This window comes from Malania oleifera, chromosome 10 (genome assembly GCF_029873635.1).
Source record: "Malania oleifera isolate guangnan ecotype guangnan chromosome 10, ASM2987363v1, whole genome shotgun sequence".
Taxonomy (NCBI): Eukaryota; Viridiplantae; Streptophyta; class Magnoliopsida; order Santalales; family Ximeniaceae; genus Malania; species Malania oleifera.
The window spans coordinates 83,704,166-83,728,993 of NC_080426.1; the positions used below are offsets into that span (position 1 = coordinate 83,704,166).

At 36.5% G+C, this 24,828-nt stretch overlaps 1 protein-coding gene across 1 annotated transcript; it reads right to left on the minus strand.

Annotated features, from left to right (window-relative positions):
* Nucleotides 1-1,152: 1,152 nt before the first annotated feature.
* Nucleotides 1,153-13,525, minus strand: LOC131166392 (nucleotide-sugar uncharacterized transporter 2-like). The gene is made up of 7 exons (XM_058124908.1): nucleotides 12,981-13,525; nucleotides 9,397-9,548; nucleotides 9,070-9,278; nucleotides 8,889-8,982; nucleotides 5,908-6,074; nucleotides 5,639-5,809; nucleotides 1,153-1,737 (listed from the first exon to the last, which is right to left on the minus strand). The coding sequence occupies exons 1-7, from the start codon at nucleotides 13,051-13,053 to the stop codon at nucleotides 1,467-1,469; spliced, it is 1,137 nt and encodes a 378-aa protein (XP_057980891.1). The 5' UTR covers nucleotides 13,054-13,525; the 3' UTR covers nucleotides 1,153-1,466.
* Between the last annotated feature and the right edge of the window lie 11,303 nt (nucleotides 13,526-24,828).

The window sequence follows — 24,828 nt, forward strand, 5'->3', positions numbered from 1 at the left end:
TTTATGGCTTTTAACCTTTCCTTTTATACCAATATTTGCAGCCAAAATCAAAACAAAGATATACAATTAATATACCTTTATAGCCATGAAATTTCATAAGACTGTCATGGGCTGGACTCTACCCCAAAACCTCAAAAGACTAGTTCTCGAATAATTCACTCCTACTTAGCTCATGCACTAGTTGATACCATACTGAATTCTCTAGTTGATTATGCTGGAAGAGCTACAAATCACCAATATTGAAAGCAATGGCACACAAGTAGTAAACATTGAAAGAAACATAATTTATTAATTAACACCTCCATCAACTAATGTGTGTCTAGTAAGGGAGGCAAGTAGGGTAAAAACATTTACAATAGCTAGTGCATTTTACAAGTTGATGAACACTCATCCTTATAGAGTTTTCTATGCAATTCTCACTCTCTAGTACTAAGAAACATCAATATGACTGAGAAATCATACTCCTCTTTTTCACATAGGGCACTGGTTTTACATGTATTTATCGTTGATAGCCTTACTTTTATTGTTCAAATATTTTAATCTTTCTATCAATTTTTGCCATAAAAAATTCATGTCATTATTTGACGAATTTACGCTTATTGGTTGCCATAAGTATGTCCATATTTTTTAGTCAAACCCAAGAGCTAGTTTAGCATAAAAAATTATGATGTCAAAAATCTCATAATTTAATATTAGGAATCTAGAGCCAGGTTCTGTACCGTATCTAATATGAGCTATTGCCAAACTGGATGCATATCACAGAAAGAACATCAGGGGCTGAGAATGTAGACACATTTTCTCCCAATATAAAGAATATATGCAATTGACTAAAAAACGGACATCGGCAGTAGAAGCAGCATAAAGAAGAAAAAATATGAATTCCCAGCCCTCACATTCATGGAATCATGAGGACCTAGGAGGATGCTGATTGGCTTCCTTTTGATGGGGGTTAAATTCCTGGTCCCCAGCCCTGAAGTTACATAACTGGGTACATCACATTGCAGCAAGTCCCATATAAGTAAGTACCTGTACTTCATTCCATTTAAAATCAGAAACAGTGAAATAAATAAAGGAAGAATGGAGGAACATCGAACTCAACAAAACTTGACTAGAAAAATATAATAACAAATAAATAGCAAAACAATGGTGAAATTGATTCCTCGAAAGCTCACTCTATGATATGATATTTGGTTAACATGTATTCGATACAGATGCATACCTTATAATCAAATTTGGTGAGATAAATTAGCTTCCTTTCTAATTCACACTTCACACAGTAAGCACTACATTTCCCAAAATGGTTTGGTGTAACTATATCAGGTCAATCTGATCCTAGTCTAGAACTCAGAAGGGGCAAAAAAATTGTAAAGTAAATAAATAAATGAACCAATATCCAAGTTAGTTGGACATCATCTTCACAGATAGCCTAATCAAAATCTCCCCTGGCAGTCGGTATATAATTTGTGTTAGACAGATTCCTCTCCATGATTTCCGTCATAAGTGTTGCCATTTTCTTTACTCAGCTTTGATTTTGATGAGGGGAAAGAATTTTTTCCTGACTGCTGTGGAGAAGAATGCAGGTTGAGGAAGGTGTAGGCAGACATGCCAGCCAGCGCTGTGATTGCTCCGCAGAGACTGACCCACCCAGGATTGGATCCAAAGAACAGGAAACCTCCTAGAAGAATAACACATGTTTTGAATTGCCCAAGAACCACATGGGTGGTGGCAGAGGTTGCCCTGTAAAATTGTCAATGATCTGGGTGTAAGAACTAAATCACCAAATAATATGCACTAAACAGTTCATAGATTTTTTCATGCATACAACAGAAGAACGTATTCATCCTATGTTTTAACTGCCCCAGTGCTGCAGAATTTCTGGAAAGTGAACTAAATTAAAACACTTTCATGCTGTCAAAACACAATAATTCTGATAACAAAATCCAAAGCTTGCCTCAAAACAATAGAAACTTAGTTACATCAATAAAAATAAACAACAATTTTGATCTGAAGAAACTAAATTCTTGTGGAACAACTACCTACTCCAGACCTTTCAGAAAAAAAGAAAAAAAAAAAGAGAATTAGCTACTACAGGAGCTCAAGCATGCTTGCCCCTCTTTGAGTTGGGCAAACGTGTGGAATATTTAACAGTTTTGGAAGGTATGGTCCTTTGAACATGAGACCTCCTGCTCTGATACCATGTACAACAACCAAATACATTAGATATTATTTTGGAGCACAGATTTTGGTGCTTAGATTTGGATTTGTGTGGATTTGGAAGAAACTCCATACAATTTTACACTACATTTTGTCCAAATCCAAGGTCCGAATTCCATGCTCCCAGAGTAAAAGCTCAAGCTCATTTCAGTTTATAAGTACTCCTACAATTCCAAGCTGAGGGAAGATAAGCAGAGCTGATATTCAACTAAGACACCACAAAGATGTACCAAAATAAAGTTGTCTAGCCAAAATATAAGCCAATTTGAGCACATTCCAATATCAGCAGCATGTCTTCTTTAAAAATTGTAGCAGAAGACAGGAGAAAGTATGTCTCCAACCAACCTCAGCAAATAAATTTTTTTTCACCCTTTGAATAAAAAAAGGAATTTTACTGAGAAGGTAGAATATCATAAAAGTTCGTCAGAATAAAGTGAGAAGCAATACTGAAATAGTAGCAAATGTGGCCAAACAAGAATAAGTGCTCCTATATATCACATAACCCATGCATATTGGATTATCAAGCCAAAAAAACATAGGATTATCAACAACAAATTATTCCTTGATTCTGGCAAACCAAATACTTGTTTCAATTTTTCAAAAACAAAATGTAAATCATGTACAATTATGAAATAATTCCACCAACGAGCACTTTCAAAGCCAATGCATCAAGATTAAATATCCTTTCTTGCTCAATAGAAACAGCCATTCTAAGATAACCCAAGGAAGGTTCATGTACCCAAACCAGTGCAACCTTTAGAACATAATGATCTGTTTCTATTTTGGCAACTCTGGCCATAATAAACAGCTAGTTTCTGGTCAAGAAACAAAAATTATAGGAAATTGTTCAACAAAGATGACATTTGAATTTTTATGGGGAAAGGTGAAACGTAAAAGGAAGATTCATTGGCGCTTTTAGGAGAAAATTTGTAAACCTATCTCGGACGGGGGTATGGGCTTGAGAGATCTTAAAGAAGTCCAAAAATCGCTTCTCATGAAATTTGCCTTCAGACTGCTCAATTCTAACAATCTATGGTCAGGTTTTTTCAAAACTAAATATTGCAAAATGGTCGTTTATTAATAAGGAAGGGGAGACCATGATGGCCATCATTCCAAAAGTTATGGATAATGCTAAAATTTTGTTGAGAGGTGGGAACTTTTCTTTTTGGTTCTCAATAGGTGGCTTACATTAGGCCCATTAGCGGTGCGCATTGAAGATATTTCGAACAAGAAGCTGTGTATTAAGGACTGCTGGCTAAATAACAACTGGAACTCTGATTTATTAATGGATTTGGTTGGGGCCGACAGAACAATGGAAATCTTGCATAATGTGCCAGCTGGTAAAAGTGGTCAGGATATATTCATCTAGAAGTCTGCCCCTAACGGCAATTTCCCTACAAAAACGGCATAGAAGGCAGTGAGGAGTAAAAGTGATAATTTTGAGTGGAATGACTGGTTTTGGCATTCTCTATTGCCTAGAAGAATCTCAATGTGTTTATGGAAAACCTGGTTTAGATGTTTGACAGTAAATGATAGAATTCAGGCCAAAGGAATATCGATGGCTTCGGCTTGTGATTGCTGCATGCAGAGAAACCAGGAAAACACTTATCACATTCTTTCTTTAGGCAAGGCGACTTCAGCGTCGGACTAGTGTGGTGTTGGGGATTCCTTTTCAACAGTTCCTTACCTGGAAAAACAAAATTACAAACTGGTTCCACTATGCTCGAAAATCATCTATTAAAGGTACTTTAATCAATATGATTCCGTGTTTGATTACGTGGTGCCTATGGAATCAAAGATGCAAAGTGAGAATGGAAGGATTTTATCAAAGTGCGGATTAGACGTGGAGAAGTGTTCGATACTGGGTTAGTTTTTTAGCTGAGGGCTCTTAATTCTTTTCGAAAATTGAAGATATCAGACATTACGATTTTGAAAGAGTTTCAAATTCACATCAGGGAGTTTGCGCCAGGCTTGGAAAAATTATCTCGTGGGTTAAACCCCCAACAGGATGGATAAAGCTTAATTGTTATGGGAGTTGTAAGGGCAATCCAGGTACTTCAGGAGGTGGAGGAATTATTCAGGACTGTCATAACATGGTGAAAGCCGCTTTTTCAAGCCATTTTGGCAATAGCACGAACAATAGTGCGGAATTAAAAATAATTCTAAAAGAAATTCGTTTATGCAAACGACTTCATTATTTTAATGTGATTAATGAAAGTGACTTTTGTTGATTGGTTTTGGAAAGGTAGATGTACCTTGTGATATCTTTGGGATTTTTGGGAGGACCTCGTGGCGAAACTAGAGGAAGTGAACTTCATGGTAATCTATCAATATAGGGAAGGCAATAATGCGGCTGATTTTCTCGCTAGAGAATGAGATATGGGAAATAATGTCATCTACGAAAAACAACATCTTTTACCACGTTCTCTGAAAGGTATCCTTTGGATGGATAAGTTGCGTCTCACTTCCTTTCGTTATTAGTTCATCCTTTCGATTTTTGTTTGGTTGGTTTAAATTTTTTTATGTTAGTTTATTTATTTATTTTTGTTTTTGATAGGCCTGTTTAGATTTGTTTCTTATTTAACTTTGTTTGGATTTGTAGTCCGGTTTTGGTTGGTTGTAAGTGTTATTTTTTGGGAGGCCTTTAGTCTTTTTTTATATGTAATCTCCCAATGCTTGTCTTGTAATCACGGTATTTCCCCGCCAAAAGTGAGGGTATATTAATAAATAATTAGAGGTGCCGTTTTCCTTTAGTTTAAAAAAAAAAGGAAAAAGGATGACATTTGAATAGTTACTTGCAGTCCAAAATTATTGAGACTCCAGAATATTTGGAATTTCAACCATGATAGCCAAAACACCATCAACGAGACAGGCATGGATGCTTACATTTACCAACAACAGAGTGGATAATCAGGCAGCAGGTTGGTTGGTTATTTCTTATTTGTAGAAAGGAGTTGGGTTAATAAAGTTGTCACTCCCTCAAGAGCCTGAATATTTGGTAGAATAAGCATGCTATGGATCATACTAAAAGTTCATCTCAAGAACTTGTATGGTAAAAGAATAATTAGCTAAAAACTAACACTTTAAAAATTTTATAATGAAAGAAACTAATATGAGATAGAAAACAGTGACTCAGTCAGGCAGTTCACCCCTACCACAATCTATGATGGTCAAACTGTCTGCTCTACACATGGACTGAACAAAAACTTATCTGAACCTTCTGGCTTCTGCATTCTCTCAACCCATCTCTCCTTTCTCATATATATATATATATATATATTTTTTCCTTTTATTGAGTAAAGATCAACCCATTTCCCTTCAAGCATATATTTACTCACGATGTTAACCTTCTTCAGGTCTTAAACTAGTAATTTTGTAGCCCTTGACAAGAAATGTCCAAAAAGAATGAACAGATGTCACTTACCCAAGTGCTAAAGCACCTGACCACTGAAGCAAAAAGCCTAGTACTGCTGACAAGAGAATTGCTGAGGTGTTTCTGAAATTCCAATCAAAAGAGAGGACACCTGGAGGATCAAGCCAGCGCATCAAAATCACCAGAAAGAACAAGGTAATTGGCGTGGTCTTCCACATTAACCTGTAAATATATTATATAAGTTAGATAAAAATGTACTTTATCATTAAAGGAATTGTTATTGAAAAATTAAAAAGATTTGTACGAGAATTGAGACTTACGCCAAGGCAGTCCAGTTCTCCTGCTGCTGCAGATTGGACCAGAGGATCTTATTGACTGCACTGGGTATTATCCACAACAACGCTACACATGCACCAAAGAAGTGGAATTGAAGATCGGTTACAGTGGCCACAGCAACCCCAATGGATAAAACAGCTAGAGCAAGAACCTGAAAAATTAATAAGAAAGGATTAACATGACAAATAAGAAGAGTCAAGTAACTCAGTACACAATAACCGAAAATAATTAGCTCATTATATACAAAATTTTCTGCATTAATATCTCAAAAATTCATAAGGGAGAACTGCTTAGGCTGCCTATATGATACACTTACTTTAGATGTAGCTTTATGAGATTTTTTTTTTTTCCCCCAATTTGGGGGAAGTTTGACTGCTTCAAAAATTTTAGCTATTTGGGGTTATTTTGTAATTTTTAGATTTTCTCCTTTCAAGTAATCAAACAGTTAGCCTGCATTCATTGAGAATCTGAATTTCATACTCCTCTCTTTCTCCTCTCATCCTACACTAAAGTGGTATATGTCCCCCTTTGAACCTAACCCATGATCCGGCACATTAAGAAAAGCATTTTTTCAATAATAATATCTGTTGCCATCTTCCACTGTTCGATCAGGACCATCAACACCATGCTATCAGCTACACACACTACTGTTAGAATTGAAACCCTCTCATGAGCCAAACCAAAGCTTCACAGTAAATCATGGCTGGATGCGCCATCACATGCCACCTGTAGATCACCCTATCACTGACAGATATAGATCTTCATCTTGCTGAGATTTCCATCTTGTACTACCATCAACATTGATATTTCCCCATCTGATCTGCTGGAACATCAACTATCCTCACTGGTCATCTCAGTAGGCAATCCACGTGTATAAAGCACACAAGAAAAAAAAAATCTCCCATTTGAGAGCACAAGAACTAACAGTCTCCTGTTCTCTTTTTCAGACCGAACGAAATCCTGATAACTTTTTAACGCTACCAAGGAGAAATTGGACTGCTGTGAAATTTTTGAGGAAATATGGCTTCTGCCAGTGAAGTTATCCTGAATCAGCTGGAACGGTTTAAGAATTTCCTGCAAGAAATTGAACTAATCTTGCAAGAAGTTCCACTGTTTTTTTAAGAACTGAACATCTTGCAAGAAAAAGCTTGGAAAAATTATGAGAAATTGCAGAAACAAGTCTACATAGCTCGAAAAAATGTTTTAGGGTTAAGTGGTGAGGTAGAATTTCCTTCCATTAAGACTTGATTAGTATTTCTATGATGAGAGAAAGAAAATTGCTAAAAGCCACAGGCTTGTGACCATCATGGGTTCAGGTGGGGCCTACACTGCAACATCCAGTCACACCCTGCTACATGGGTCTGTGAGGTCACCAGTCCATGACTCTCAGCATTTTTCTTACATAAACTAGAGAAGTTGCAGTTTCTTGGCTCCCCCAAATACACAAATAAATAAATCAGAAAAATCCTTCCCAATCCTTTGTTTGATCTCATTGCTTGCCCCTAGCAAACCTAGTCTTTTCATCAGACCTTTTTCCTTGCATTTAAGACTGAACATTGCTTTCACAAGGTAGGAATTTGACTTTCACTAGCATTCAACTTCTTAGTGTTGTGTATACACCATCTTCGTAGTTAAATTAGTATCATCCCCCCTGCCCCATTTTATTGCACTTCACTCGTTCACAGGCCACCAAAAAGAACAATGGCTGCACTCCCATAGAAGCCATACAGCCTCATGCACAAACTTTGTTCCACCAATTAAGCCCCTAAACTCATTGGTACCTGTTCAAGCCAACCACAAGCAAACTTAGGATCTACACAGAGTTTCCTCTCTTTCATTCAACAATATATTGTATGAATAGCTACTTTTCTCTAGTTTAATGATCTCATAAAGTCCTAACCATAGTCATTCCTAGACAGAAAAGATAAAGAGGTTGTGCATTAAAGTGAAGTCCTGCAAGTATAAAAATAACTAAAATCATATCATATAAGCCTTGTTAGCAAAAGAGTGAAAAGTAAAATTTTATTACACCATAAGATCAGCAGTTGAGTCCAACAAAAAAATTTATCACCTAGAAATTGAGGTTTTGAGAAAGTTTTCAAAACTTTAGTTTAAAAGCAAATTAAAGTCAGCACTCAGAACCCATCATTAAGTTACCACTAACCAAAATCTATCACCTGTAAATTGAATGTTAAAAAAAATAAAAAAAATAAAAAGAATATTCTAGACATATTTCACTAGCAAAATTTAAAAAAAAAAAAAAAAAAAAACTGGAATGTTTTTCCTCAAACCCAAATTATCAATTATTAAATGCTCTAGTGTCTAGAACAATCCAAGAAATATTTCTTGACTAGACATTACATTTTGGCGGGACTCATTTGCCATGTTTTACGCTGCAGGAAACAAACCAAGTTTCCTTTTTATTTAATATATAGGATTCCATTTTAGTTTTGTGTGTGTAGGAAACCCTTTTCTTGACTAGACATTACATTTTGGCGGGACTCATTTGCCATGTTTTACGCTGCAGGAAACAAACCAAGTTTCCTTTTTATTTAATATATAGGATTCCATATTTAGTTTTGTGTGTGTAGGAAACCCTGGTATATAAGGAGTTTTGTGTGTGTGCCTCTAGATGATTCTGTGAGGCCATTCTTTGTGTGTGTGAAGGAAGAAAAAAATAAAGGAGCTGCTCCTAAATATTCCAATGAAATATTCATTCTTGATGAATTAAATGTTTGAATCCAACATATGCTCAGCAATTGTGGAAAATATATCAATATAATGATGATTCTTTGGGATGGCATAAATATTAAAGACTACAGATTTTCTCTATTATCATAAATATATCATTGCAGAAAATTAATTTTTAATATAATTTTATCATTCTTATAAAAAATATCCACATGAGAACACCCAGCATCTGAATGCACTTCAAAGTTAAAATCAGGCCAAAGGCAGCAATTACCTTTCTGTATGAAACTCGTTTCCCAAAGATGATAAATTCTGCTAGGACAATTGTTGGTGTTACAGCAATCTTAGCCATCTGATAAAAACCCACACTGAAACAAATATATATATCCATATATTAAAACTCGAATGCCAAACAAGAATAAGCAATCATAACAAATATGGACGCCATGTCTCACCTATTAAACTTCAAGCTGATATTAGCAAGGCCAGTTGACAGAGACATAACTATACCAAGGGCCAATAAGGTAGAATAACGGGTCGACTTCAAGGGAGGGCATGCAGGGAGGATAGAAACTGACTTTAAAATGGCCATCAATATCCAGCTTAACATATAGTGAATGAAGGTGAGGAAAACTGGATAATTGAAACCCACATTTCCCAATACCTGCAAGAGGGTTGGGGGGAAGAAACCCCAACAAAGGGAGAAAAAAACAGTTTATAGTCTAGAAACTCTCCAAGGCACCATACTCAGATGATACAGGAAGAGAGAACGATACACATACCATTTTGTTGACCAAGATAATTCCAACAGAGACCAACAAATTAAAAGTAAGAGCAACAGTGGGTCCACATATTCGTTGCTGTTGATGCTTTGCACCTTCAGATGAGCGCAATTCATTAAAAAGAGAAGCTCGCAGGTCTTCAAGTGCTCTTCCTGAATTGAAATGTGAAGAGGGAAACATAATTTATACAAATCAGAGGAGCAATGTGAAAACAATTGGAAGAACTATTTATAATTCATATGCAATGTGGTTATACAGAAAAGAAGTTCATTCAGCCAGCCAAACAAGAACTACACAAATGTTGCAGTGCTAAAGGAACTAAATGTTCAGTTTAAGGACATGAATGATGGACTAAAATCAATCAAGACTCTGCCTTGAATGCTCCAGCAAATAATCAACAAAAAATTCCAAAAATTAAATAAAAAAATAAATTATGGAGTACCCGACAAATTAATTGGGACCAAGGTCTAAAATTTTGATTTCAACTCAAATTTTGAAACTTCAAAAGTACGTTTTCGATTTCGATTTCAAAGAATAACGGAAATTAGTAGTAAAGCATGGAATTCTTTGTGAAACTTTAGAAATAGTTAACAAACATAATAATATAAGTTTTAGGACTAATATATTACAAATTAAATACATCTATGTTTTGTATGAGGTGGAAAAGTTGTAAAATAGTATTGTGTATCAAACATATGTGTAAGATAATATACATTAAACATATTCAGCTAATACAAATGGAATTCATAAATCATTTAAATATTATTTATTATACAAATAATGATAATTTAGACATGAATGGTTAAATAAAATATTATTGTAAGTTTATTTTTTCATATAATTTCAAAAGCACTTGTAATAATCTTATGTTTCGATAAAATAAATCAAAGAAATTAAGATAGAAATTTCACTTCACTTCTAAATTTCTCATTTGAATTCTGACAAGATTTCATCATATAGTTAAATTTCAACAAGTTTCACTAAAAATTCGAGATTTCGATAAATTTCAGATGATTCGTTGATATTTCAACAGAAATTATGCAAGAGGGAAATCGACTGTTATTTCGATTTAGAGGGTGACGGGAATCGGAAATTTCGATGGAAATTTTGATAATTTCGTGGAAATTTAAGACCTCGATTGGGACATAGAGCAAGCTATCTATATAGTTACGGAGAAAATGTTTAGAAAAGAAGGGGGTTCTAAGCATGGAATAACAACAATCACAACAAAGTCTTAGGTGTTATTGGTTGGACTTGGGTATCAGAATGTTTTTCCACAATTCAATAAAGTTCCATGACATAGAGACCTAACAATGTGTTAAATCTGCTATCAACTAGCCAACATAATCCTCCCTCATGCAGGCCCAGGACCACCTACGTGCAGAAAAAGGTTATAACAATGAGCACAACACAGCCAAAGCCGAAAAGGGAGAAAAGCGAGAGGACAAGAAGACCAAAATTGGCCATTGCATTGTTTGGATGTTTAGGCATCATTCGATTAGCATTTTATAAGTGCTTTTCTTGCTTTTGATTTTAGTTCTTACAAGAAGAAAAGTACTTTAACCTTGCTTTGCAAGCATCACTTCATTCCTAATCAGTGATGCTGATATATTCATTCTTTTTGTAAACCTAAAGCACAGAACCACAATTTCTTTCAATCTTTCTTTGCTTCTTTCTTACCTTGGTTATGTAACAACCAAATGGAAGTCAAAAAGTTAAGTCTCCAGGAAGCTAAACAAGCAGTAAAACGATATCAACCACTATATATTGTAGAAAGAAAAAATAACATAAAATAAAATAAAAAAAGGAAAAGGAAAAGGAAAAGGAAAAACACTTGTTTGAGAATACCTACAAGCACGAGACAACTCTCTCTAAGGAACTCAGAAAAATGCCCCGTAACTTCCGGAGAAGGGGTGCCTCCTCACAAAGGGGGTCACAATGACCAAGCCCGGGTGACTATTTACCAAAAACACAAGTCTCCGCAAAGTCGTAAGACCATGTTAACGGGCTAACGCCTGCCCAGTGCCGGAAGGTCAAGGAAGTTGGTGACCTGATTACAGGGGAGCTAGCGACTGAAGCTCTAGTGAACGGCGGCCGTAACTATAACGGTCCTAAGGTAGCGAAATTCCTTGTCGGGTAAGTTCCCTTTATGCAGCATTTTGTTCAAGACATTTAATATGCTCTCTATTGTTGTCTTTCCCAGGGATCTTGATAATCAAAATTCAGTATCGGTCAGAATTTAGGATTCTCATGTTTTGTTTAGAAGCATATTCTTGATAGATTTCTAGCATAGTTATTCCCATGTTAGGTTTATCCCTTGAATAATGATAAAAAAAATTTATATTCTCAAAATATTATTTAGTTGGACAAGTGATACTTAACAAAAAAAAAATTAAAAAAAAAATCATACTCATAGTATTTTAGCACAAAATTTAACAAATAAGATAAAATACTAAAAACTTAACCAACTCACAGAGAACACAATTATCAAGAGTAATAATTAAAATAAGAATATAGTACATAATTCAAAGGCTAATTGCAACCAAGCTTCAAACCACAACAACAACAAATGCAATTCATACATATGCTTGTCAAGTTGCTATGTCATTTAACCATGTGCAAGTCACTTCATAACAACAGTCTTTTTTTGTCACTTCATAATTCTGGTGATGGCATTTAAGAGGTTTGTGGGAATATGTATCATTCCCGAGAATGGGACTCCTGATTATAAAATATGAACTGAATGTGAGAGTACCTGAGAATAAATGAGTGGAGTCGTTGGTTGAATCCACATATAAGACACCACATTAGAGACATCAATATGTCGGGAAAAGTGGCAAGCTTTTCAAACTCAAAGCTTATTAGTCACCAAAAAAGCTTCTTTGACAGCAGGTTTAAACACTGACAGGTAGCATGTTGGGGTACCTTAACAAACCTAAAGTATTGACAGTCTCATATCAAGATTCCAAAATGAGTTTGCACATTTATTTGGAACAAGGCAAAAGTCCAGCTTAAATAAAAATCTCATAAAGCAGGTTTATCTGTAAAACTACAACTAGAGGCAATAGAACTTATTATATTCTTCAATTTTTCGATATGGGCAAGCAACCTATTGGGCAACCTCAATAATAAAGACGATAATGATGATGAAATGAATGACCTTATAACCAAGGAAACCCCTGAACTTCAAAGGCACATCCGTAAATATGAAATCTGATACCAGCGAATCAAACGGCATTTAATTTCTTACCCCTTACCTTTTTATACAAAAAATCGAATACCAATAACTTCAATATTCAATCAGGCAAATTACACCAGCGGATCCAAAATTCAATTAGATAATTTAAACCCAGAGAATTCAGTCTTCAATCAGATGACTTAAACTGTCAAAATTTAAAACCGACCACCCATAACTCCAATATCCAAAGCGGACAAGTGAAACAAATAAACAGGCAAAGAGGAGTTTATGAAAGACCCGATGACAGTCGATTAAACAGAGTAGATAAGGCTTACATAAAAGCTCCAACAGCCATCTGCATTGCAAAATCAAAACCCTAAACTAGCAAATATGGCAGGCAACCAACCTCTTTCCCCGGCATCACTGTCCTTCCGCTTCAGAATTTTCTTCACATCTTTTCGGTTCAGGAAATTCAACATTTTTCTACCACAAAGCAGCTTTTTTTTTTCCGCTGGGAGGCCTATCGGTTTCTCTCTCTCCCTCCTCGAATAACTCTAAGCATCAGAGGGAGAGAGAGAGAGAACGAAAGAGAGAAATATAGAGAGAAAGAGATGACGCACGCACTGGCAGGCAGTACAGTCCAAATAGAACTCCCGTGGAGAGAGTGGAGTAGAGGAGCAGAGGGAAGAGGAGAGTGGAGAAGTAATCAGGTGACTGAAGCAACCAGAACGGTCGCTTCTGAGGTCGCATAAGCCCCCAATCAAGGGAAAAAGGTCTTACTACGGTACACGTGGCGCGATCTGGTAAAAGGAATAAGGTGGTCCCCACAAGCTGCAGAGAAAGAATATGTGACACTCGGGATTCAACGGAGCGGTGATAGCGGCAATGGGGAAGGATGAGAGAGAGAGAATCACGGCCAGACCGACAGTTGGAACGAAGACTCGTGTGGAAGAAGAAGCGAATCGTGAACAGAGGAACAAATATCGCTGCGCAGCCTATTCCAAAACGTTACCTTTAATTGCGGACCCCACTCTCCTATTATGACTATGGGACCGCCTTAGCCGTTGGATGTTTCCTTTTCGTAAGCACCAGCCGTTGGATGGTCGCCAAACCTTAATCATCTTAAGCCACCTTATTAATTAGCTGTTAATCATTATTTTTATCAGCACTGAAAATTTCTGGATTATGTGTAATCAGATTTAGAACTCTTCCCAAGCCTTTACATTTGACAACAGCATTTCCAAAATTACAATTTTCTTCTTTAGAGTTATTTAAGAGTTTCAATTTGAATTTTTATGAATTTATACAAAATTTGATATAATTTTATATTTTTATTTTTATTCATATCCATATAAATTTAAATTTAAGAATCCTGCCAAATACGAAGTATAATTACTTTTCATTAATTGGCCTTTATTAAAGTGTGATTTTTGCATGGTTAAATTCACCCAAAAAATAATAATTTTATCCTTTCATAAAATATTTTCTTTTATTTAAATTTCAAAAAATATCAGAATTTATATTTTTTTTTATGATAAAAAGCTCTAGATATTGGCATAATTATCTTTACAGACAATTAATCCTTGAAAATATTAATTTGATGAAATCAAATTAAGAACATGAACCTAGTCTTTTAGGGTACATAAGACTAAAGTTAGGACTCACATGCTTGAGATCTTGATTTGAAATCTTAAGAGGGGTGGGAAAAGGCAAAAACATGAATGAAATGAACTCATACTTTCTATTACTCTACAGCTTTTAACTTTAAAAAAAAAAAAGGGATTGAATGCATAATGAATAAATTTGAAGGAAAGATATTACAATTTTTCTATAACTTTGCAACGACTAGAGTTAAATGTAGAAATCTCATGGTGATTTTTGCATTCTATGTCCATAGTGTTTAATAATCTATTAAATGAGACTACTTTATCAATACTAGGAACCTGTGAGCAATCAAATCAAAGTGATACCAAAGATTTAACGTGATTCAGTCAATATCGACTTACGTCCACGGAGCACACACCAAATATTCACTATCGCCAGAAAAGTTACAATTCTCTCTCTCTCTCTCTCTCTCTCTCTCTCTCTCTCTCTCTCTCTCTCTCTCTCTCTCTCTCTCTCTCTCTCTCTCTCTCTCTTTTTCTTCCTCTCTGCTCTCTCTAAGCTTCTCACTATATATTTGTGTCATTCCTCAGCCCTCTATTTATAGGGCTGATCTTCTAATCACTATTTAATTACAATTTAAACATAATCAATCAAAAATATGGGAAGTCACAATCATGAGGTAAATAGATATAAATTGCACCGCGTGAAATTAATTTCACCGCGTTTTCCAACTCAGCTTCATAAATGGACTGCGTCTCCAACTCAACTCCAGTTCCTGGCTGTCTTCTGACTCCAGCTCTAACAATCTCCCACTTGGAGACAGAGACGCCTCCTTAACCAGTATCATAAATAAATGATGTGCTCAAAATATGTCTTCAAGCATGAAGACCAACTGAAATTAAACACAACTTCAGTTTCTCTGTAGTCACCATCTTCCTGTCTACTCGATTCCTGCGAACTAATCTAATGGCTGTCATCTTCACAACTAGTGTAAAAATGTCGGTGTAGTCAATCCCTTCCTTCTGCTCGAAGTCTTTGACTACTAACCGAGGCTTGTACCTTCTGGAGCTATCATGCTCCTCTTCGATTCTGTACACCCACTTGCTATGAATGTCTTTGGGCAACTCAGCTAGTTCCCACTTTCTGTTGGAGGTGAGGGACTTCATCTCATCTTTCTTCACAAGCTCCCACTTGCTCGTATCTGCCACCTGACATGCTTCATTATAGCATTCGGGCTCTCCTCCATCTATAGGAAGTAAGTAATCAATATACCTTCCGTTTGGTACACGGTACCGAGTATATCTCCTAAGTTCCGGAGCTGGAGTAGGAGACGGTGGTGCGACAATCTGCTCCACTGGTTCCACCACCTAAGGATTCTCAGTATTCTTCTAATGTGTCCTGACACATTCTGAGTGGACCAATTCTAGTCCCTTCTTCTTTGGGGCACGGGTGTTTATTAGGAAACTAACCCTCTTCTGTTTCCCAACTATACAATCCTCACACATGTCAATCTATACTAAAATAGACATGGAGGCATTGGAGGTTAAAAAAAGTGTTCCTATTTTCTTACCTCGTGCAATCGTTAGTACACCCTTTGAAACTTTCCATTCATTACCAATGAATATCGTCGTGTATCCCTCATATGCTAGCTGACCAACTGAGATCAAATTCTTTCTCAAGTCTGGAATATATTTGACATCTTTCAGCTTCCATACTAACCCGTTTATATTGATCTTCACAACTCCCTTGCCGGTTACGTCGCAAGGTTGATCGTTGTCAAGGTATACCTTACCAAAGTTACCTAATGTGTACTCCTCTAGGCAATCTCTACAGCATGTGGCATGAAATGAGGCTCCGAAGTCTAAGACCCAAGAGACCTGCTTGTTCTCCAAATAGCAAATCAACATCTCATCATTTTCGGAAGCAATATTTGCTTCTGTCTTTGCCCTCGTCTCGAATTCTTTCTTCTGACTTCTGCACTGGTTCTTGTAATGACCAGTCTTTCTACAGTTCCAACACTCAATAACTTTTATGCTCTGGGAACTTGTGTCCTGAGTACCTCGGGGATTTCTGGATTTAGACTGCCTGGGCCTAGATCTACCGTGATTGTTTGATTGTCCATTCCTGTTTCCTCTACCTCGAATCTCCATGTTCAAGGCTAAAATCGAAGTGGAGCCATGGTTCAACCGCATTCTTATTTCCTCCGTCAAAATCATGTTGACGACTTTATCGTATACAAGCTTCGATTTTCCTGTAGAGCTACTGATGGTAGTAACGACACCATTCCAACTTTCAGGCAACTGACTAAGAATTAGTAAGGCTCGAATCTCATTATCAAACGTAATCCCGACTAAGGCGAGTTGATCAGACAACTTATTGAAATTATTCAAATGTCTGCTGAAACTTTCACCTGCAGATATGATCATTGTAAATAGTTTTTTCATGAGATGTACCTTGTTTGCGGCTGAAGGCTGCTCGTACATATTAGAGAGCGCATCCATCAGAGACTTGGTGGATGTTATATGCTTGATATTGAATGCCACAGATTTCGACAATGTCATTCTGATGGCTCTAAGGGCTTTTCGATCAAGCAACTCCCACTCGTCCTCGTTCATGGATGTTGGCTTATCCTTCAATCGTAAGTGCAATTCCTTCCCAATCAAATAATCTTCTATCTGCATCTTTCAGAAATCGAAATTGTTTCCATTGAACATTTCGATTTTTGAGCTCTTTTCATTCGAAATTTTTGATTTGCTGATCTAGAGATGGAATTAGCTCAAATAGATAGCGCGGTTGGACCCAAATGATCGAAAACCCTAGAAATGGTTCAAGTCACTCGAAAAAATGGACCCAAAAAGACTCCGAAAAGCTCAGTCAAAGTTTGGTCAAACTTGGTCAACTCTACTGATGTGGCAGGCTGATGTGGCACTGCTGATGCGGTGTGCTGATGTGGTAGTGGGGTCCACCTGCTGATGTGGCGACTAACGTGGCACCACCTGCTGACGTGGCACTTGGATAACGTGGCACGCTGAGGCAGCGGACTGGACCCAAGTCAAGAACCGGTTCTCGGGTTAACTCAAGCTAAGTCTATGTCCGGGTCAGGTCGGGTTCCAAGCGGGTCAGGTCGAGGCTGTCCGGGTGAGGAAGACACATGCAACGTGAGCACGTGGAAGAGCTAGTCACCAGCGCGTGACCGGTGCGTAGCAAAGCATCCTGCTTCGGCGGGGTGCGTAAAGCTTCGTTTGGACTCCGGCTTGCACCTTTTTCTTCGTATTGGCGAGTTGAATATGATGGTGGCCTAAAAATGCAATTTTAATCTACTAGACAGAGCTTTGATTTCAGGATCACTTTTGATTTGGCTTTTCTGCTCCAACCGGGCTCTGATACCACTTGTTAGGAACCTGTGAGCAACCAGATCAAAGTGACACCAAAGATTTAACGTGGTTCGATCAATATCGACCTACGTCCACAGAGCACACACCAAATATTCACTATTGCCGGAAAAATTACAATTCTCTCTCTCTCTCTCTCTCTCTCTCTCTCTCTCTCTCTCTTCCTCCCTTCTTCCTCTCTACTCTCTTTGAGCTTCTCACTATATATTTGTGTCATTCCTCAGCCCTCTATTTACAGGGCTAATCTTCCAATCACTATTTAATTACACTTTAAACATAATCAATCAAAAATATGGGAAGTTACAATCATGAGGTAAATAGATATAAATTGCACCACGTGAAATTAATTTCACCTCGTTTTCCAACTCAGCTCCATGAATGGACCGCGTCTCCAACTCAGCTCCAGTTTCTGGCTGTCTTCTGGCTCCAGCTCTAACAATCAGATTTCTTAAAAATTGTTATTGAAAGGCAAATCATGTCAATGTGGGATAAAAAAGGTACGATTTTAAAGAAACTAACCCAAGAAGATAGAAAATAGTAATTTAGTCAAATATCAATGAATATATGATGGTTTGATGACCATAAGAAACAATACCAACATGTGTAACTGATGCCCTTTTTCACACCAGGGGTGGTCAACTGAATGAAAGATAACATATGTGTTTCAGCTGCAACTCATGAAAGAATTGTACACATAAAACAAAGCGTATGATCGAGTGGAGTGGCAAGTGGTAGATCAGATTTTCCATGCTCTTGGTTTTCCAGATTGGTTTTGTAAGTTGATTCAAAATTGTATTTCTACTTCATGGTTTTTTGTTATGATGCATGTCATTTATAGGGGTTTTTTCAAGTCAAAAAGGGGCTTGAGGCAAAGGGACCCGTTGTCGCCGTATATTTTCATCATCATGGAAGAAGTTCTTTCTAAATTAATCCAAAAAAAGTTGAGTGAGAAGTGGATTTTACCGTTTGCACATCCGACTGGTGCACCTATTATATTGCATTTAATGTATGCTGATGATGTTATTATATTTGCTAATGCTGGTAAAAAATTCGTTGAACAGTTAATGGAGGTGATTAAGGAGTATGAAAACTGGACTGGCCAAAGGGTGAATAAAGATAAATCAGCTATTTTTTTCTCAAAGAAGTTGGGTGCTTAGAGGAAGGAAGAAATTCTTCAAAAGGCTGGTTTTATTGAAGGTAAATTTCCTTTTACGTATTTGGATGTGCCGATAATGGATGGTAAATTGAAGGGCTGTCATTTTGACCCTTTAATTCAAAAAATTAGTAAGAGAGTTGAGGGCAGGAAAAGTAGACTGTTATCTCAAGGAGGTCGTCGAGTTTTGTTGAGACATGTGCTTTCGAGCATGTCATTGCATTTATTAGCTGTCCTAAATGTCCTGAAACTGGTGATAAAAAAGATTCAAGGTATGTTTTGTTGATTTAGGTGTAATCCCAACAGGGGGTGAATTGGGAATTTTAAAATCTTTCAAACTTAATTACCACATAATCTAGATTTCTATGTTTAACAAATTAAATACAGGAATTTTAGGTTGATTTAAATTTATTTTATCAATGAATTAATTTTACCCAATTAAGTGTGTGTGAGGTTATTCAAACATACACACATGAAATACGAGTAATGAAATGCAATGCAAAAAATAAAAAGATTAGGGAAGAGAGAATGCAAACACGATTTTACGAGGTTCAGCCAACCCAGACTACATCCTCGCCTTAAGCAACCCACTCAAGGATTGCACTAAAATCCTTGCTCCTTAAATTGGGACGGAGCTTCCCTTACATCCGCTGCTTACAAGAGGTACAGCTTCCTCCTAATCCACTACTTACAAGAGATACAGTTCTCTCCTCAAACCTGGTTCACAACCCAAACAGTGATTACAATATAATATCAAATCTGCAAAACACTCAATGTTGCTTCCAAAAAAGCTAGTGAGTACAATTGAAATTCCAAACACATAATAATAGGATGAAATTGGAAGTTCAGTATGTATGTAACGATACAATCGTTAGATGAATAATATGCTCCAACACACAAATTCCCTTTTTATCAAAACTCCCAAGTAATGATATAATTAAAAGCTTTGGAGAAAATTATGATTCGAGTTCAACTTTTTTAATGCACAAATATCAACCGTGATCTTATCAAAAGATTTATCTTGAATATTATAATGATCAAAATCAAGAAGTTTACTTCTAAATATTCAACCACAATGCGATCTTTGTAATATGCAAATATATATACGATATGTATTCCAAAGATCAAATACCTAATGTAATTTTTTTCATAAAATATCCCTCAATAATATATCGTTACGAACACTAAGGATATTCAAACAAGTAGTTTTGTAATATTAAAAATATCAAGCCTTTGAATGAAAACTCACTTGACTCAAAAATATCTAATCAATGACAAAAGCTTTTCTCAAGTGGTAATCTTGTCAAAATGATTTAATATATGCACACTCAAGATCAACCTTTTAACAAATATTCAAAAAAATGGATTTCGCAATGACAAGCTCTTTGAAAAATGGATATCAATCAGCAAATCAATTTAGATGAAGAAACTCTATGAGAATAACTATTAACAAGAAGATCGATTTACCGAACCTCAATACCAAAATGAAAGCACAATGATAGCTAGATGGCCATTTGAAAATTGAGATAGCTTTAGCTCAGATTTAGCTTTGAAATCCCAGGCAAAAGTTTCAGCAGTATGTGCAATCAATTCAATCGTATGCCAAAGTTTTTTTCTTTTCTTTTCTCTTCTTGTTCTTGTTGATCTTGGATAGGGCACTAGGGTTTAGATGTTGAATATATAGGTATCTTGCCCTTAGAATGAATCTTAACCATTGGATAAAAAATTAGCTTGCATGTTCTTTCATTAAAAATTAAATTTTTTTTTAAACTTTCCCATAGGTTCAGACGACTGAGGTTAAAGGCCCAAACGACTAAAGTTCTTTAGAGCTTTGAAAAATTAACCTTGACACAGGGTCAGACAACTGAAGTTGGGGTTCAGTCTTATGAAGTGTTGGGTTCAGACGACTGAAGTCTGAATTCAGTCTTCTGAGGTGCTTCTGCCAGGTTCTGTGTTTTACCATAAATTCTTCAAGTGACTGAACTTAATCTTCGGTCTTCTGAAGAAATTCTTTAGGCAACTAAGCTTAACTTCAGTTTTCTGAAGTTCAATTTTCAGATGACTGAACGTTGAGTTCGGTCTTCTGAATTGAACCTTTCTTGAATTTTTTTCTTTTTAATTTCTAAAATCTGTTTTGCTTTCTTTCTTTGCCCTTTTATAAAAATATTTTCTGGGGTTTTGAAAATATATCTAAGTCCATAAATATCCCCTAATGATGTTTATGAAATGCATGATTCCTAAGGTCATTCTAGGGTATATGTTGAGCCTCAAATTAAATCATATGAATTATGTGAATACATTAGTTCTAAGTACCTATTCCCATGATGATCTTGAACTTGTCGCTTGCATCTTCATTCTTCAACTCTTTTAGTTTTATGGATTTTGCCAAGATGTGTAGATTTTGCCAATATGTGCATGATTTTGCCAAGATGTGTAGATTTTGCCAATATGTGCATACTTTAATCTTCATGGCTTCCATGACTTGTTATCTTCCCGTGCATGCTAAATATTGTTCATGTTCACAATCTTAATGCACAAATCAAATACCAAGTGATTTGTCATTAGCAAAACCGGATTGGATTCATAAAGTCAACATGTTTGCTTTTTTTTTTTCTTGGATTTTAAGGATGGAAAAGAAAAAATGAAACGGAGGGCTTTGAAGAAATTGTGTGTTCCTGTGGAGGAAGGAGGCATAGGAGTAAGTAACATTTCGGAAGTGCAATAGTCTTTGTTCATGAAGTTTGGTTGGCAATTATTAACACAAAATTCTCTGTGGGCTAGATTTTTTAAAGCTAAATATGTTATAGGTGGACATATTACTCTTTGCAGGCCACATGGATCAGATTCTTTTTTCTGGAGGAAAGTTCTGCAGTTTATGCCTGAGTTATTAAGTAAATCTAAGTGGAAGGTTAGAGAAGGAGATGTAAAATTATGGTATGATAAATTTCTAGATTTAGGACCTTTGTTTTCAGAATGTCTAGATGGTGCACATTCACATATTAGATTAAAAGATTTGGTTATCAATAATGTGTGAGATGTTAAAAATTTGCAAAGGATCTTGGGATTTAATAAAGCGGAGGAAATGATGGAAAGAGTTAGAAAACTTAGAAACTCTTTGGACATACTGCTATGGCGCCCGGAAAAGGATGGTTGCTTTAATACAAAGTCGGCTTGGGATGTTATCAGAGTTAGAGCTCCAAAATTTGATTGGGCAAAGTGGGTTTGGAACAAATGGTTACCGAAAAAAATGACTATCTATATGTGGAAGGCTGCCTTTGGTTGCTTAAGCATTGATGAAAAGGTGAGAAAAGTGGGGGTATCACTTGTTTCGACGTGTAATTGTTGTGGGATGAGGCAACTAGAAGATATTGAGCACGTTTTAAATAAGGGAGATATGACTGCTGATGTATGGAGGAAGGTTTCGGTGGAGGTAGGTGTACCTTTCCTTAGACAACAAAGTTGGAAAGAAAGAGTCAAAATGTGGTTTAATAGGGCTTCCCAATACTCTCAATTGGGAACATTGATGGGATTTGTTGATTTAGGTGTAATCCCAAGAGAGGGGGTGAATTAGGTATTTTAAAAATTCCTTGAAACTTATTCACCACTTAGTCCCTATGTCTAAATTTAACCAATTACTTATCAAGTTCGTGTGAGATTATTCAACAAACATACATGCAATGTAAGTAAAGAAGTACGTTGCAGAAATTAAAAAGATAAGGAAAGAGAGAAGGCAAACGTGATTTTACAAGGTTTAGCCAACTCGGCCTACGTCCTTGCCTTGAGCAACCGCTCAAGGATTCCACTATAATCCCTGCTCCTTAAATTAGGATGGAGCTTCCCTTACAATCCGCTTCTTACAAGAGGTACAACTTCCTCCTAATCCGCTGCTTACAAGAGATACAACTCTCTCCTCAAACTCGGTTCACAACCCGAACTGTGATTACAATCAAATATGTAAAACACTCAATGTGACGGCCTGCTTAGTTTTCACATTTTTTTTTTATATTATCAATATTACCAATCTCATATTAGCAGATCATAGTCCACCTGGACCCGTGGATACCAAGGATAAATCAGAACACAACACAGAAGCCTAAGCAGCAGGAAACATATAATCACAATATTGTAATACAAAACTTCCATCACATTACTACAAATACCAAAGTCACTATATAACTGTATTTCAGTATAAACACATCTCAAACAAAAATCTAAGGACATTTCTCCCAAAAATCCAACTGTCCGTACTAAGGCTTACCCTTCAAAAAGGGCAGACAACAGCTCTAATTCAATGGGGCTTTTCTTGCTCTCTTATTTGGGGCTCCTGAAAAGTTTATAAAATTTAGGGGTGAGACACCTCTTAGTAAGGGAAATAAACTAATACTAGTGTGTGACAACATGAGTATTCCGTGTTATACATATACCATATAGAACATAATCTGTAACTGTTATATCAAATCTGAGAGAACATATATATCATCAAAACATGGCAGAACGTACTGCATTTTCATAAACATATTTCATGTCATATCATAATAATACAAAAAAACATTCCTAGTAGGTTAGCTGGCTGTTGTCATGTATTACCCCCACATGACTGGGTTGTGTGGCCCGAAGGCGGGACCTGACAATGGTTGGCCGACCACTGCCAAGTCAAAAGTACAATCTGTAAGTCTGATGGGTCTGCCTGACCTGGTCCGTACACCAGGGGCGATCACACTCTTCTTAAAAACCACATCAACCATCTAATCTCACACCACCCCATACAGTGGCGTTAACACAAATATTATGATCACGAAGACCATGGACACATAGCAACGGTACCGTGCAAGTGCTAGCCTAGACCAAGCCAACCAGATCTGATATCATATAACATATACTAAAACTGTGATATATGAATATTTCATATCATTAATTATAAGATCAATCATATCATTTTATGTGTATATATATATCATGAAAATCATCGGCTCGTGCGCCGGTATTTCACATTTTATCATAGCTCGGCCCGTACGCCGGCAAATCATAGCATATCCCGTACGTTAACAAATCATATCATAGCACAGCCCGTACACCGGCAAACATATCATAGCACAACCCGTACATTGGAAAATCACATCATAACACAGATTGTACACTGGCAAATAACAACATAGCACAGCCTGTACGCTGACAAATAACAACATAACATGGCCCGTACACCGGCAAATATATAAAAATATCAGCCCGTACACCGGTTTTCCCATTATAAAGTTCGTATCATAATCACAATTCCAGAAACAGTATTTCATAACATTTTATACTCATGCCACACTAACAGATTTTCATATATTCAACATACCGTCATTTTAACAGTATTTTCCAAAATATAAATCATACCTATAAACATACTTACTTACTTTCCAAAAATCAAATGTTATATATATATACATACACTTTCTTAAAAAGACCTAGCATAGTTTATCCCCTTACCTGACTACTGAGAGAGCCCCCAAAATATTCTAGTCTAACACTCGTAGGATTTCCAGACCAATACCTTGAAATTGAAAACTCACAGTATTAAACTTCAGTATTTCCATGTGTATATCATTTCCTATAACTACCGCAAGACCAAATTTGGCTTAAAAAGTCTTACCTCAGTTTAGGGATGATTTCCAACTTGCTTTCACCAATGATCCGCTCTGGCAGATTTGGAGAGAATTTCCCCAAGAGCGTCGTGGTGGCTTCAAACTGTCAATCCGATGTAAATTTAGCCTGAAATTGAAGAGAGAGAGAGAGAGAGAGAGAGAGAAGAGAGTTGGCTTCGTTTGTAAGTTAAAATCCAGATTTTGATATTTATAGAGCAGGGAATTCGTCGACGAGCCACGTCATTCGTCGACGAATCCTTCAGTAATTTCGTCGAAGAAATTTAGTCGGCTCAAATCTCTCTCGATATTTCTTCGTCGATGAAATTCAGTCTTCGTCGATGAATTCTCTTAAGCCCTCGTCTACGAATCCCCTGTATTCTTCGACGAAGTCGACCTCCTTCTTCTGTTACTGTTCTCCATTTTCCTTCCTCTTTACTATTTAAATCTCATTATTATTTGGGTCGTTACACTCAAAGT

What these genes read in the sequence shown, in the direction of transcription:
- LOC131166392 (XM_058124908.1), bottom strand. Translation starts at nt 13,053, where the DNA reads ATGTTGAATTTCCTGAACCGAAAAGATGTGAAGAAAATTCTGAAGCGG. An exon ending in ATCAGCTTGAAGTTTAATAG is followed by an intron (nt 8,983 to 9,069) that starts GTGAGACATGGC and finishes TATTTGTTTCAG; the next exon opens with TGTGGGTTTTTATCAGATGG. An exon ending in GAGAACTGGACTGCCTTGGC is followed by an intron (nt 5,810 to 5,907) that starts GTAAGTCTCAAT and finishes ATATATTTACAG; the next exon opens with GTTAATGTGGAAGACCACGC.